Source organism: Tinamus guttatus, unplaced genomic scaffold, assembly GCF_059628265.1.
Source record: "Tinamus guttatus ecotype Peru unplaced genomic scaffold, ASM5962826v1 Tinamus_guttatus_pri_ptg000208l, whole genome shotgun sequence".
NCBI lineage: Eukaryota > Metazoa > Chordata > Aves > Tinamiformes > Tinamidae > Tinamus > Tinamus guttatus.
Genome location: NW_028288742.1, coordinates 7685712 through 7702621, shown reverse-complemented (window position 1 = coordinate 7702621; position 16910 = coordinate 7685712). Strand labels below are relative to the sequence as shown.

The window sequence follows — 16910 nt, the reverse complement described above, 5'->3', positions numbered from 1 at the left end:
CATCGGATTTGGAAATTGGAAAGTGGGTTTTCCTTTTTCAGGATTCTTACTAGCCCTTACTTTACTTCTGGTAGATAGCACCATTTCCAGCTCTGCAAATCTGCTCTGACAACAGTCCGATACAACAACATGATCACCAATCTCCACAGAAACAAGCCTCCTTCTACCTCTATCCATCTTTCCAAGTTAGATGTTTCTCCACAGAAGTGGATGAAGATTTAAAAACAAACAAACAAAAAACCCACCACATTCCAACTTTCTGTGGTTTGAGCTACAGAGATGAACTGCGTTGATGTGAATGCTGAATTCGGGAGACCATCAAAAGAAAGAAAATGTGTCAGAAGACAGGAACAAAGAAAGCCATGGAGGCAGTAAACACAATGATGTCCAAAAACCAAAATATGATATTATTAGCCCTAAGAACAGGGTAGAACATCTTGATAGACAAGGGAGGGGAGAAAAAAAATCCTACCCCCAAACAAAAGAGTTGCTCAGGAAAATTGCCCAATCTGGCCAAATGGAAACACAGAAGACTGAGCTGCCCCTTTGGATGAATCTCTAACCTTTGCCAAAATAGTTTAAGTTGCACACAAGGCTTTCCCTCCTTAATCTCCAATTTTCAAAGCACTGCAGGAAGCAGTGACCATGCAGTAATAACTACTCACAGCTGAAAATGGATAGGTCACTTAAAGGAATTAAAATCATTCCATTAGTTCCATGTTAGTAGTTTCACAGCCACATATTTCCTATCTGATATTAACCTTAAATCAAGCGTCACTTGTAGGGACAGAGTAGCTTCACAGAGAAGATGCTAAAGAAAATAACTTGGAATGTTGAATAGCAGTGATTTTATTGTGGGACACACTGCCTTTTTCTCCCCACGCCAGGAAGGCCACCTTCAGGCTCAGCTGATGGAGATATGCAGAGCAAATAGCCAACATATCCCCATGGAGAGGCTGGGGAAAAGGCAGGTACTCGACTACAGTTGCTTGGGCTGCTAGAGTGTGTTTCCAGGCAAGGGGTAGGGATTCTAGAAAGGAAGTGATCACTAATGCCATGGCCCACGTACCTGAAAATTGTGATGGCATTAAAAGAGTTTCAAATGAATGTATATTCAAACAGTTCTTAAATATGAGATTCACAGATATAAGGGGTGGATTTGGGGAGCATAAACACCAGGATTTTGGTAGTCATGGGCTGCAGGGTTCCTTGTGTGGAAGGAAGCCATAAAAAGCCCTGGTCCCAGAGTGGTCACAGTCAGCTCTGAAATAGATGGAAACAGGCTACTCTATGCCAAAACCCCACCCAGAAGGGCATATGGTGCTGCTCAAAACTATTCAAGAAAAGTCAGTAACTGGAATGGGAAGGAGACACTGAAAGAGAAATGACAAGATACACTAAAGGAGACACAGAAAGGAGAAATAAAGACATTACTGAGGACACACTCTCAGAAAGAGGCACTCTGTGCCAGAGGCTGTGCATCCAAGGGGACTGCAGCCCACGGATGGCCTACAGCAGAGAGGAAGAGATGAGTAAGAAGGCAGGAGCAGCAGAAAGAAGCTATAATCCTTTGACTCTGACCTCCTGTGCCACCCACCACACTGCCAAAGCCATATGGAGAGAGTAAACAAAGGCAAAAGGTGAGAACAAGGGAGTTGAAACTAAGAAGAAGACTACCTGTTGTTGACCTAATCATGGAAATAAGTTTCCCTAAAAGAAATTACCTTAGAAAACATGAGGCATATCACAGTACACACCACACTCAGTGGTAGATAAGTGGATTAGCATTAGGTAAATAAGATTTTTCAGTCTTTGGATTATAGTGTACTGGATGAATTACTAGTGACCTATTTAATTCCTTTCACAATATTGCTACATACAGTACCACAATAAAGTATGATAATACTACTAATCTTTCTGGATGCTGTAGCGCCAAGGTTCTCCACTCTCCTCATTAAACACCCCATTAGTCTGATCTCTCTGGAGGCCAGAATTTCTCTTATAAGCCAAAAAATAAATAAATACTAAAAGTGTGATGCACTGTTGTCTTTGGTGCTGGTGATAAGACTGACAACTATTCTACCCTCAGTGCCAGAGTCCAGCAATTTTCTATCCCATCTTACCCCACATTGAGGGCACACAGATCCCTTCCTCTGCCCTAGCCTTCTGCACAAAGGGAGAAGTCTGATAACTCTAGCAGTGGTGGAGGGAAGGTAATTTGGTTTCTGACAGCAGAGTCCATGCTGCCCTTAGCCCCATCAGCCAAAAACTTCTTGGACACTTTCATCTTCATTAACATGTTTTTAAACTCTTGATTTATACTTGTTTCCATCAACTTCCTTACCTGCTTTTTATATAAATCACTGTTGGAGTTACTTTTAGCTACAGCTTCCACAAGAATAGCTTAATTTATTGCAGAAGACTATGCAGCTGGAAATACTGGGGATATTATTAGCATCTTTAAACACAACGTATTTGTAGTTTTATGTGGTAGAGTTTTCCCTCTAATACTTTTAGTCCTTCAGCTTTGCAGTTTCAGATTGCAGCTTACATTTCTTTATTTATTTCAGTTAAAAGGGAATGTATTGGGTGAGCAAGTCGAACTCCATAAATGAGTGCTGCGGTATCAGGCCTGTGCATCAAGTCTGGTTCTAGAGATTGGTAAAAGCTTTCATGCCCGGCTACCTCCCCACAAAAATAAGCCTGCTCTTCACAGCTACCAAAGTAGCACACTGAAGTACTACAGTCAAAAGTCTCTCTTCCACCTCAAGTTTTTTTTTTTTTTTTTTTTTTTTTTTTTTTCTTTAATAGCACGGGCCTTGAGGGCAGAAAATTTACATCCATAAGTTTAAAATTGCCTAATTAAACCCCACACATGTAAGAGTCTTGCTCATACATCACACCAGTCACATTCACATGCACACACATCTTCTCAGACCCTTCCAAAACACCCCAAGCATACAGCAAAGCTGTTCAAAGCTCAACATGTCATTCCAGACACTAGGCTTAACTGCTGACATATATATATGCTCCTACAAATCTCTCCCTTGACTTTTTCTTTCTTGCTCTCCCTTTCCTCTTACGTGGAGTCTCTGAAGACAAGACTCAAAGCATGGGATGTAAAGTGCACCAGTTTGCAAGTGTTAATTCACCCACTGTCATCTTCTACCCTTTAATTACTGGGTTCTGCCCACATCTGTGTCATTCTTATGCTTCTTTTTTGAAGAAACACCCACATATAATATTGAAATTCATTTTTGCTTTGTACACAATGAAAGGCAGCAAAATCTCAGCCTCACAATTTATTTCTCCAAAGCTACCAGAGATGATCTTGCAATCTTACTAGAACATTTTTTTCCAAAGAATCTTGCTTCTACAGCTTCTCCACTGCATATTATTGTTACACTTAGTTTTGAACAGGCTGAAAGCAAAACACCAGCATTACTAGACTAAAATAATAAATAAACCACTTAATCACCAAGAAGTAAAAATGCAGGTTTTAAACCTCATAAAGGCCAATTCTGTAAAGCAGTGGTATTTAGAACTGAGAGGAGGGTATGCAGATAACTCAAAAATGTTGCAATTTAGATTTATACATAGTGAATCAAAATTAGAAACTCTATGTATAGAAAGAATAAGTGACAAGTGGACAGGAAAGGTCAGCTATGATTGTATTCTTAAAAGCCCTCACCTCATGATAAAAATAGCAGACATAGGAAAAACACTTCATGTTCCAACAACCTTCTCTTCACATCACCGTTAGGTATCTCATCCTAAGAGCATCATGATTTGCTCAGCCCCACAAGTCATTCTGCACATAAACCTGTCTCAACATCCTATGCACAGTTTCCGATTTCAAAATCGTCAAGTGATAAATTCATTGAAATTTCACCTGGTGCACTTCCCATCTCTGAGAGGAAGACTCCTTTACCTATATGTACTTAGGTATTATAAGAAAAATAGTTTTATTAGCTTTAAAAAAAAAATGCAAGCATCGATGATCATCACTAAATCTGTGCTGTCTTAATCAAGCATGGGACCTCAGCAGGCTAACTACTATCTAAACAAGTGTTTGAGGTGAGGAGAGGAGGAGGCCATACACAAAAACCCACACACCAACTCAAAGTCTTAACAGGAGTTGTTCAAAAGTGTCCCTTCCACAGGGTTCCAGGCCACACTATCATCAAAAAAGCAGTGGGTCAATCCAGGGAGGACAGGGCAACAAGAGGGCAAGACTTGTGGAGAGTCTGCGCCTGGGCTGAGACAGGAGCACAGGAGAAGCCCATGGGTGAGCGGCCTGGGCACTCCTGCTGCCAGCTGGACAAGCGCACAGCGGCCTGGCCAGCCTGTCTGCTTTGTTTCTACCAAAACTTTAAGGGACACTAACCTGCAAAACATTGCTGTCAGATTACTCAGCCCAGAGACAGTCAAAAAATTAAGGTGGCGCCAGGGTCAAAGAAAAGACTGATGAGAGGGGGGGATGGAAAAAGAAGAAGCAATTTAGTCAAACCCAAACCCGGCTGACACTTTCCACTCCAGCTCTTCAAACACTTTCTTTTCCAACTTGCATCGAAAATACCCAGAGGGAAGACAAGCATTACAAGCACAGAGCAACTTGCTCACCGTGGCACTGCAAGTTCAGTACTTCCATGTTAGCCGCCTGTCACTCTACATTTGACAGTCTTCCAGATTTGCTACTACAAAACTATCATCTTCCAATTTCCCAGTGAGCCAGTCAGCTGCCTCGCTGCCTTTCAAGAAACACTTTTCTTCTGTGCTGATCCCAGCTGTCCATTGAGCAGGATACAGACAGTTCAAACAATGTAATAAATCTGTTTATTTCCAGACTTTGATTTTGCTCCAAATATTTCCAGCATGACAAAAATAGTGGGAAGAGAAAAGATCGAGAACAGCCATAAATTTTTTTAAAAGGCCGTAAAGTAGAATCAGCATAAAGATCACCATCTCAGCTGTAACGGCGGAGGACAAGAGAAAGCATTTGGAATTCTATGTACGTTTTCTAGCACAGTAACTGTAAATTTATCTTCTCTAAAGGGGCTTATACACAGGTAGTCACTCCTCTCCCCACCCCCTCCAAGGTGGAGACAGAGTCACGAAATACTTGGAGATATTAATTTTAAGGTGTATTTAAACTTTATGCCAAGCAACCCAGACAGAATGGAAAAGCCAAGATTAAAGAGGACTATAAATCCTTCTGCTGAAAATAAACCATAGAGTATATCTTCAGAGACAACACGGGACAGTACACTGCAGAGATTAAAGCCAGGCCTGAAAAGTCAAGCTGAAAAAGAGAACTCTGCAAGCAAGGGGCAAGACGAGAGAACAGTGAAGGAAACCAAGTATTTAGAGGTTGAGCAAGTAGAGTCTTAGCCTTACGAACTCTAAAGGATGTTTACATTAGATTTGTCCTCTCAGTATTCCAGCCCTTAACCTCACTAATGCGTAGCACCAACTGACAGCTTATTTCATTGTTAAGTGCATCCTGGCTCTAAGAAGTATATATATTTTTTAATGGTGTCGAGTTGTGGATTGAGATGTCTACTCTGCAGCTGCAGATCCCCCCCTCCCCATTAATTATAGACCAACAGATGATGTTCTCAGGAACACAGCCCTTCAACTCTGACTGAAAATAAAGAGGGCTTAGTGCTTTCCTGCTTTCCGTAGCGATTACGGGTATTTCCAAGGCACCTGTCACATCAGTATCCAAGCACCTTGCCTTGCTAAGTCAAGCGTGTACTCAAGAGCTCATCACCCTCTCTCCCTCCTCAAAACAGGTATTTATGAGGCGACATCTTAGTGCATGAAACACTCACACATCCATACAAGCATACGGTCATCCTACATTATCATTAATGGTGAGTGTCATCTTCCCATTTCTAGTTCTTAGGCAAAAATGCAAGAAAACACTGTAACCCGTCCCCCAGTTCAACAACTAAACATATGTTCATGGAAATGTTAATCACCTAATTCAATCTCTCTAGTGAACAGAGCAAGGTACTAAAGCTGTGACTTTGCCTTGACAATCTAGTACAGGAAGATCAGAAGTTAAAAAAAACAGCCTCAAGCCCAAGCTTTGTCATTTGTCATCTACTAGGCTCCTTCACACCTACAGAGGACCTACACAGATTCAACATAATCCCTCCAATACCTTCAATTCTTCTCTCATCCTAACTATTTCCTAGAAGGAAGGACTAATTCCTAGAAGGCTGCCTTTGGCCATCCAACAGCAGGTCCCAATTAAGACCAGACAGATGGAAAAGTCTAGCAGGACAGACAGCAGCTCTATGAGGGAGCCACAAATTTCAGTTTGGCTAGACTCCTGGCCACCAGCCTTGGACAGCACATCTCCTCCGATTGCCCAAACCAGCCACAAATGCTACAGCAACAGAGCGGACCAAGCTTCCGCTAGCTATCATCTTCTCTTCCTTCTTTTCCCACAGACGGGAGCCAGGGCCTTGTTCCCACATAACTCCTAGATGCTTCTTCTGGGTGAAAGCAGGTTCTTCCCATCCAGCCTCACATAGACACTTCAGGATTGTTAAAAAAAAAAAAAAAAAAAAAAAAAAAAAAAAAAAAAAAAAAAAAAAACTTGGTATCCTGACCAAGGCAGGAGTGGTTTTCCTCAAAATACTGAGGTCAGCATTATCTTCCCTCTGGGAAAAGAAAGAGTTTCTTGGAAGACCACCACAAAGGTCCCCAAAAGACATATTCCCCTTGGGAAATGCCACCAGACTTTTGCAATGTCATGTCAATTACTTTTTTGATCAAAAGCAAGGAAAAGTAGTTAAGATCACCCCAGCTCAAAGTTTCTTTTGCAAAAATGTATCAGTTCATAACTCTAACAGTTTCCTCTAGAGCTGACATGTAGGGGAAGGGATTAATCCATGCCATCTCTTGCCATTCTAACGCTGATATATAGTGCTTCAGCCCTGGTACGATCACCTGAAGTGTCAATACACTTGCAAATTACAGAAGATAAAATTTCTTTGGAAGGCAAGGCTCTAATGTAAGTGGTGAAATATGATAGACAAATTCAGCCTCAAAAGACCAACATTAATTAAAAATGCTGAAATGGGGTAGGGGGAGAGAGCAGGAAAACAAGAGGAAGACAGACTGTTGTTAGAGGATGTCCCAACACCCAGTCAGTCACTATAAACAGGAAGACAATCAGGAAATACAGAACTCTAGCTTCTCAGTGACCCATCCCCAATAAGAGAAGGATACTAACTTATGATATAACCAAAAACAGAATATATGCCTTAAGAATTTTCTACCACATGCTGACCTCCAGACACCTATGCATCTCAGATGTCAAAACAAGAATTTAAGAAATACAGTTTCAACGTATATCTGAATTTCCTGTGATTTACAGTCATCTTTATTATTGCAAGGTCATTACACTTAAAAATTTCAAATTGTAAAGTTAACATTCCTTTCTCCTTACATCTCATTAGTATTAGAATCAGAGAGCTTTAATAGCCTCATTCATTACCACCAGGTGCCTCAGTCCCCAAAGAGCAATGAACAAGTTCAGGATATACTTAATATTCTCCAAATATCTTCTAACTTATGCAGGTTTATTCCTTCAGCTAACTAATATTTAGTTGACCCTGAAAACCCACAGGGCAACTAAACTGAATGAGACTTGGCCTAACAGGAGAGTACTGATGCAGTTATAAAGGGTTGTATCTACACACCGCTCGATGCACAGCTGTACCAATGGCCATAGCACTTCTCCAGGTAACTTGTAAGTTGTTCAAGTCTGGCTCTTTCCACAAGACAAAACCTCACATGAGGTTTGGACATGCTAGGTAGGCTGCTGCATGCACTTCCTACTCACTTCATTTACTAAATCTCTGCTGAGATCTCAGCAATTGCAAGGCCATAGTAGATGGGAGGCTATGGCTACCCATCTTCTTCCTTATACACTACACAGTGATAGCAAGATTCAGAGAAGAAAAAGGATGTTCTATAATGCTATGGATACATTTTCTGAGAGGAGTGATTTAATGTCCATTATGATAAAAAATAGTAGTCCTTTGACCTATTTGCTCTAAAAGCCTCACACAAGACCAATCCCCATTTGATACACTTTAAAATCACCCCCACTTCACTCCATTATGTAATGTAGCCACATTACATAACACACACTAGTTTTACGGACACTGTTTATAATAATAATAAAAAAAATACCATCAAGAAAAACTTGCTGAACTGAGGAAAAAGATGGGCAAAACTTGACTCGTCATCTGGCCATATTAGAAGTAAATCAACTCATTAGCAAGAGCTGGGCTGCAAAGGAAAACTGGCATATGATCCAAGCAAAAAAAAATGATTTTCAGTTTTCGGAACAAAAGAACACAAGGAAGAAAAAGAGCATGCAGGAGACTGTCAATACCACGAGCAATCTGCAGCATGATAAATATACAGAACAAATGCTCAGTGCTATGCTGCTATTAGGCTTGAGGCCAGAAGACAAAGGGCCTCACCTCAGAACAGTAGGACATAATGGACTACAGACACAGGATCTTTGAAAAGATGTGATCTAGTCCATATTCCAGCCCTCAGCTGTATGAGTTCATCTTAAAGACCTGTGGAACCATTTGCTCTTCTTGAGGTCTGAGGTAGAAGCAAACTCCAGAGAAGCAAACAGACAGTTTATTATTTCCTCACAACTCAAAGCATGGAAAACACAGCTGATATCTACAGAGCAAAAAGAGAATGGAAACATTAGCAAGCGGAAGGACAAGGCGGTTTTTGCCAACAAGAAAAAGCCAGCAGAATTCAGAAGAGAAGGAGATGCTGGACACCCCGAAACATCCCCAAGTCTGCAGTTTCAAAAGGTGAATTCCCAGACTCCTTTGGAGAGTTTTTTGCAAGCCTCCCTGGATGAGGGCTCAGCAGACTGGCCTAACTTGCTTACAGCATCAGCTCCCGTTGGCAACTTGCCTCAAGACACAAGACGGAGTTGTGAGTGATTGGACCAACACCCAACTGTACCAAGATCCCCAAGGAAACACCCGTTACACAGGAAACACAGCCAGAGCACTAAGGAGGCAGCTCTTGTGGGGCTGAGCTCTATTCTCGATGCATTCTCCTTGCCCACGTGCGGCACCAGTTTGCACTCCGAAGCACTCATACACCAGAGCACACTTCTGTATCAGCACAAGGATGGCTCCACAAGCCTGCACCATGTTTCAGAAGCACTTGAAGCAAGAATCTCTCAGGGCAGAGGTGCCCATTTAGAGAAAGGCATATACAGGAGTCCCACTTTCCCTCCAGCTTAATCTACATTCGTTTAGGAACATCACAGAGGTGCTTTGGCTTATCTGAAGCTAGCACCTTCAGCAGGGCTCAGTTTTCGGACTGATGTGCTGAGCAGCACCAGAACGGCAGGTGCCAGAAGGGAGACTGAAATGCCCCAGTGAGAACTGGGACAGCCTGGAAAACACCAAGATTTCAGAGGCTGCCCGAAAGCAAACTTTGAAAACTGCCATGCACAGGTATAACCATGCATATACACCTCTTCTGTTTGCTCTTGAAGATATTACATCTAACAAATTGGCAGGGCTTTGTGGAAAAAAGTAGTGCAGCTATGCTGAGGGGGGCAGGGGAAAAAATGGTAAGAGGCATGAATATGTGAGCAGACAACACATCCCAAGTATTACAGTCACCTGCCAAAATAACTCATGCTCACCTGACCTTTAAAGAGGAGGAGACAGGGAAGCAGGCAGGTCATGCCAGGAGAGCCACGAGCCTTGCAGCTGTGCTCTACATCCTCCTGTAACACTTGCAGAAGATTTCTCCAGATCTTAAATCTTCAGCTATTTCCAATGTATGGCTGGAAACCTTGCTCACTTTCTGAACACAGCAGATAGCACAGCAGCAGAGCAAGGAAACAGCAGCGGCGACAGCTAGAACTACACATCAGCTACAACAGGAATCTAAGTTTCAAAGCTTGACTTGCAGACAGTAAAGAACTGGGAGCAGGGCAAGAACAGAATAGCAAATGCAGAGGAAATCAAGAGACAGAAGAGCACAAGAAGGCAGAAGAATGTGGGAACAAGATGACCAGCATAAAACAATTTAGGAAGGAGACAGGGAAAGGGTGAACTAACAAAAGAAATACAATCAATTGCAAGAAAAATAGCAGTCAATACCAGACAGCAGTAAGACAGCAATCCATTAACAATCAATTATAATTAAACAATAGTAAGATGCAATCAATTCAGTAACTATCCAGAGACACTATTCTTTTCTGCATCTGTAAGCTCTACCCATTTCTCTACCCAGCTGCCATTTTCACTTGTTCACCCAATCAAATACATTTGCACTGATTCTACACACATATGCATATTTGAGACCACTACAAAATATCATGCTTGAATTTGAGGGGGCAGTGGAGGAATGACCTGCTTCCACAAAAGCTTTTGGAAAAGGGATTCTTATATTGTATCAGCACTTATTAATCTGAAGCAGTTTATTCACTTACATTGGGGGTGGGTGGAATGAGGGGTTGTGGTTCTGCAAGAATAAAATACCTTCCCCTTAAGAATTTTTCTGGACCTAATCAGTGAAAATTTGCTCCTGTTCTCCTCCTTGAAAAGATCTGCTATAGTGAATCACAGGGACACCTGACTGCAAGACCTATGAAGTCCTGATGGAAACAGTTTTGCTTTGCACAGTTCCACATTCATATCAGTAAGAGCAGAAGAGACAAGCCTCCTATGCCTACAATAAGTGAAGATGATACTGTTGTGTCTCTGCGCCCATTCTCCTTTTATCCATGCAGTCTCATGGCACATTTTGTAAGCTCCCCCACATTCACACCACAGGATCACCGAAACGCAGGAGATCATAGGCTGGTGCAGATGTAATTCATAAACACTTGTTTCTAGTACTGTGTCTGAAGAGGTTTCACAGAACACTATTCAGCCGCTAGAAGCAAGCCTTATATGTACCTATCACAGTTTGACATTTCCTGCCTTGTCTACAACTCGGTGTTGTTTGAAAAGGCTACCTGCCATCAGGCAGGTTACATATCCCTATACTCTGCTTACTCTTTCCTCCTTCTGCTGGAAAGGACCTGGAAACAAGCATTAAATTTGGTCTTCTCCTGGGTAGCTAGCTTCAGAAGAGTTGCTTTAATTGAAGAGTTCCTGTCTGATGTTTTAATTCAGTTTCACAAGAAAACAACATTGTAGGGTTTTAATAAAATGTCTCTGATCTATTGTCCAGACAACTTTCCTCATAGCAAAGAGAAGTTTTGCTATTGTGTAAAGTTATCCTTCTTAAGATACTAACTAATAGATTTGTACCTTGCTTCAAAGAAACTCAAGCAGACAACCTTGGCTATAATACACACAATGCTATAGCAGAGAAAGAAGCAGAGAAGCTTTTATTAAGAGAGGCTGAATACGGAGATAATAGTTTCCATTTCACTGCAGCACTGCAGAAGGAAACGTACAGTCTTCCGAAGGACAGCTCGACTTATAAACTAATGAAGGTCCGGTGATGTCAGAGGTAACAGCTCCTGCTGGTACATCCTCTCAAGTAGCTGGCTATCCATCAACGCAAGCAAATTACAGCTCAATTTAGTTTGCCAGGCTAACAGGCACAGGATATGATATAATATCTTTAACAATCTCTTAGACAACCAGTATACAACTCTCTACACTTTGATGCACTTTGTGCAACAAACTTGGTGTCATTGAACTACACAGGAGCTAAAGTTACTACTTTTGGAGCGCAGGCGTTTGCTGCTCAGAACTGCATTTCTGTCACTTGCAGGATATGGATTTTTATTCTCACAGAAAGAAAAGGTACCTGCCACACACTGCTAATCTCCACAAAACATGGTTTTTCATGCCCCTGCCTGTATTCTGCCTTCTATTTTAATCCAAATACTTTTGTTAAAGCAGTTTCAGGTAACTACCTAGTTGGGAGGAGAGGGAGAAAGGAGGGGCAATAACGAGACCAAAGCTGTGGGGAAGGAACAGAAGACCTCACAGCAGCCCTCGACCAGCTCACCAGCCTGAGCCTGCCCGGGCAAAGCACAGGGGCCTCCTAGCACTGCAAGGGGACTGGGGCTTGTTCCGCTGCGTGGAGCGGAGCGCTCTCCACCAGGCCCTTGCAGCAACTTCCTTGAAATGGTTTCGCTATACGGCTGGGTCTTACATGCTGTAAGAAGCAATCAAGTATCTTCTTAGCTTGTATAATCACATTTGCTGTGCTAGGCCATCTGGTTTTACAGCACATGCACTGTCACTAGTTTAAGAGAGATTCCAAAAATTTGCAGTTGTTTCTGGAAGAAAAAAAAAAAAACCACTTTTGGGGGAAAAAAAAAAACAAAAAAAACAAAACCACTTTTAGCCTTCATTTGGGACACTGATTTAATCTGTATTAATTAAGATGACTATAGTGATTTACAGTTTCACACCACACTGATATAGCCATGAATTTAGAGAGCCTGCAAATAATCAGTTTTGAAGAACCTGGCTGCATTCCCAGGAAAGGGGCCCATTCCCTAGAAGCTGGCCAAGTATCATCTGACAATAACTAGAGGCAGCACCGTGCCCGAGACCTTGCCTGTTTACCCTCTTCTCCATTCACTTTCTGTATCACTGCCACCCTGTGCTGCTAATAATCACACAGGGAGGATTAATGAGCTGAGACATGTCTAGAACATTTCGATATGGATAGTGTGAGCAACAGAAAGGAAACGAGCAGCGTGTGAGACTCTGAAAGCAGGCGGGGAAAAGAGAAAGAAAAGTCTAGAACTTCCAGCCAACCCAAACAGAGGGGATTTTGCCCAGGAGAAGATGCAGCCAGTGGAAGATCCAGTCCATCTGTGTTTCTACACGCAGTCGCTAGTTTGTAGATCACTTTTGTGTTTGTTTTTCCACCCAAGCTGTACACAAGCCATCAGGCGCAGAAATGATTAAGGACCTCAAACTACAGGACAGCAGTAATCAAGAGCCATAGTTAGCTCTCTCAGCATTCGGGCATGCAAAAGAACACAAGAAATCAAAGTAGTTCTCTCTCCTGCCAGTCTGCACCGGTGCAGGCAAGCAAACACACCAGCATCTCTGTGCCACCAAGGCCAGAGCCCAGCAGACAAATAAGGCAGTTGAAACTCGAGGAGGGGAGAAGGAAAAAAAAAAAAAAAAAAAAAAAAAAAACACACACACACCCCCAAACACCCACACACCACTGCTTTTCATCCTGGATTGTGAGAATTCAAAAAACACACTCTCAGAAAAATACCTGGTACTGGATATCTGTATCGGCTAAAGAAGTAGAATCTTGCAGAACTAGAAGAAGCCACAATGGTCTGCAAAAGATCAAGCAAGTAGTAGTAACTACACCCCGAAAAGCTGCAACCTGAGAAGTCATCGTGACCAGTCTCTGGCCTGGAGAACAGACTAGCAGCTCTAAGCTAGTCTGTCCCATTAATAACCAAGAAAGTGCCAACAACATGTACATACTTAAACCCCCACACACCTTCATCCAGAGGAACAGAGAACTTGATGCTGATATGAGTAACTTGCCTCTTTCCATAAAGAGTCCCTCAGGAATAAAAGCTGAGAACTAGATCCATAACCCTTCCATAGACTTCAACTGTTTGCACTTTCACCCAGGTGTTTGCATTAATCACATTTTAGCCTCGGGAACAAGCATACTAGAAGTAGCCTGAACAACAGAGCCACTGATTAAGAACTGTGGCACATTAAGAGCTGTGGCACAGCTCCTGTCTGCTCTTCAGAAGTTTGTCAGATATTTAAACTAGTCTCCAAGACCATTTCACCAAAGCTTTGAGTATAAATAATAAGTAGGAAGCTGGAGTCTGAGATCCAAATCCCAGGTACAGCTGGTGTCAGTACTGGGAGCAGAAGGACATTCCAGCTCCAGACCCAGCGGCGAGAGGACACAGGGTCATCATTAGTAATGACATTCTGCAATGCAGCCATATGCCAGCAGCCCACAGTCATTTTACTACCTTCCATGCAGCAAGGATGGTGTAGCCACTTATCAAGTAATTTCCAGTCACCCTGTTTTTAAGATGATGGCAAGTGTGCAGCATTAACTCAAAAATTCCAGACTCAATTTTTCTTCCTTCTACATATGGTCTAGGGTCCCCTTCTCCTTTCCCTGTCTTGTGCCCTCTCCCTTTACTCACTTGTCTGAGGGGTTGGAAAGAGGGGTAAGGGAGCGGTAGCACTGAAGTACATGGTACCCACAGCACCAGTGAAACATTCTCCCTCTCAATCACCTGTCAGACCATTCTCCCTGTGCTCTTCTCCACAAAACCTTGCAGGTGCTGTGTTCTCACCCAGTATTACAGAGCTTGCTTTCTACTCAGCAACATGCTTTTCAAATACTTCCTTTAACACCATTCTAAACTGAACCTGGGAAAAGACTCCCAGCTGCAGAAGTCCAATACTTCTGCACACTTAGCACCAGGCAGAACATTTTGTGTATTCTTTTCAGCACACACTGCGAGCACTGCTCTAAACAAGTTGTCAAATAAGACCCTCTAGTGTCAGAACAGGCTATAAAAGCACTCCAAACATTGCAAGACTGAAGTCACCATGGAGGTGAGACCAGAGAAACTCCCCTTTTCATCCTCCCCTCACTTCAACGTCCAGCCAGAGGACACCCATCCGCTGGGGAAAAGGTGCTTCAGTTGCTTTCCCTGCTTCCTCACCATCGTGCCCCACACTACAACAAGCTCTCGGCTTCATGTGCCATGTGGGCAGCCCTAGTACCACATACCCACACCCCAGCCCTGAAGTTAAGGGGAAGTCTGGGGACTCTCACAGACCCAAGCAAACAAACACTACTCATGTCCAACGTGAGTAATTTAGGCAGGAAAGGGCTTCAGGAGGTCACCTGGTTCTGCTGCAGATTGCTCAGGTTTTGTCCTGTCAGACACAGGACACCACCAAGGAGGGACATTTCCCACCCTCCCTGGGCTCCTGTCTCAATATTTGAGCACTTGCACAAGACAAAAACTTTCCTAATATCTAGCCAGAAATTTCCTTGATGCAACTTGTGCCTGTGGTCCCTCTAATAAGGCCACAATAAAGAATCCTAAAACACACCCACTCCCCCCCCCCAAAAAAAAACAAAAGAAACAAACAAACAAAAAACCAACAACAACAAAAAAAAGAAAAACCCACTCCCAAGCTAAACAACCAAGGAGACCCTGCAGATTCATACCTAGCTGGAAACTAAACCAGTTATTCTTACTACAGTTCTGTTTGCACACAGACGGGAGCCACAAACACTTTCAGCACCTGAGGGGCAGCACGATGCCCGCAGCCCCGCTCCGTTACCAGCATCGCTCCCTCCCCACGCCTCTCCTGGCCACCTCAGCTCTTTCCAGGGCTTCATTCAGCCCCTGTCGGCGGCTCTCCCTTTCCTCGGCCACCCGAAACTCTGCAGCCCCACCAGCCTCCCAAGGCTCCATAGGGCTTCCCGGCATCCACGGACCACGTAACAGCTGGAAAACCCCGCAATCCCCCTCCTTCCACTTTGCTTCTGCGGGAGGCAGCATCGGGGCGATACAACCCAAGGCTTCGCCAAAGCGAAGCGGCCCCCCGCGTGGGGCAGCCTGAGGAAAACTTTGGCCATGGCGATGCGAGGCACCCCCAGCCTCGCCCTCCCCGCTCGCCTCCCAGGAGGGCATCTCCTCCCGCTGCCGCCAGCTCCCGCCTCCCCGCTCACCCTCCGCCACAGCCCGGCCTATAGCGCACGGCCCCCGTCCCAGCCCGCGGGCGAGGAGGAGCCACCTGGCGGGTAGGGGCTCCGCAGCCCCGCGGCTCGCTCCTTTCCCAGCCTCTCCCGAGGGAGCCTGGCGCGGGCGCCGGGAAGGGGCAGCGCGGGGGCCCCGCCGCGCCACTCACCGGCCCCGCGGGGAGGGTCCGTCCCGCCGCCGCCAGCAGCACGAGGACGAAGCGCAGCGCGGCCGCCCGCGGCGAGAGGGGCATGGCCGGGCCGGGCGGGCTCCGCGCGGCGCGGCGCGGCTCGGGGGCCGCTTTTGTGGCGGCGGAGGCGGGGCCGGGCCGGGCCGGGCCGGGCCAGGTGCGGCGGGGCTCGGCCGAGCCGGGCCGGGCCGCGCGCCCCCGCGCCGCGGAGGGCTCCTTCATGACAGAGAAGAGGCAGGAAAAGCCGCTGCTGTCAGTCCTGCCCCTCGCCACCCCCGCCGCAACTTTTGTTGTCTCTTTCCTTCTGCCCGTGACGTGGAGGTTTTATTAGCTTTTAATAGCGATCAATGCAATTACCCATTCCCAAGGTGGGTTTGTAGAGCTGCACATTAAAGCAGAGCTCAGTTTCTTGACAATAATCAGCAGCACAGATCAATCCTCTCACTTGTACAAGTTTTCCAGAACTTCGCTGCCTAGCAAAGTTCCCTGCATTTACTACTCTTACAGGTTCATATTACTGCTCTTACCTGTTTAGTAGTGAGCACCAGCTAGTAAGAAGGAATCTTTGCTAAATTGGGGCTATCTATCTGGTGTGATTATACACCTGAACCTGGCAGCAGAAAGCATTCAAAATTTAACAGATATGGAAGAAAAAGAATCTGAGAATGGGGGAAAAGATTTCAGATTGGTCTGTTAGATGCTACTGGAATGCAAACAAGTTAATAAATCAAATACTAATGATGTGTATTTATTGCAAATAAATCACAGCATCAGCCTGATGCTTTGGGGTTCACAAGTGCTCTGAAGTCCCTAAATCATGAATTCCGCAGCATGTGGATTTCCAGGATAGCACTTACGCCTCCAAGAAATTGGGAGGGGAGGGTTGGTTGCCTGAAGCCTGAGGAAATATTGCTTGTGGGTTTTCTAAGCTGAGAAAAAACTCAGACTGACAAACTGCTC

The 16910-nt window shown here is 44.3% G+C and overlaps 1 protein-coding gene across 1 annotated transcript in view; it reads right to left on the bottom strand.

The window, feature by feature from the left end:
* GLP1R (glucagon like peptide 1 receptor) overlaps nucleotides 1-15580 on the bottom strand; it is a 74937-nt gene extending 59357 nt beyond the window's left edge. The window contains exons 1-5 of the mRNA XM_088524281.1: nucleotides 15360-15580; nucleotides 14021-14072; nucleotides 13288-13354; nucleotides 12052-12201; nucleotides 10514-10545 (exon numbers count right to left, since the gene is read on the bottom strand). Coding sequence (XP_088380407.1) covers nucleotides 10514-10545; nucleotides 12052-12201; nucleotides 13288-13354; nucleotides 14021-14072; nucleotides 15360-15580 — 522 coding nt within the window. The remainder of the gene's footprint in view (nucleotides 1-10513; nucleotides 10546-12051; nucleotides 12202-13287; nucleotides 13355-14020; nucleotides 14073-15359) is intronic.
* Between the last annotated feature and the right edge of the window lie 1330 nt (nucleotides 15581-16910).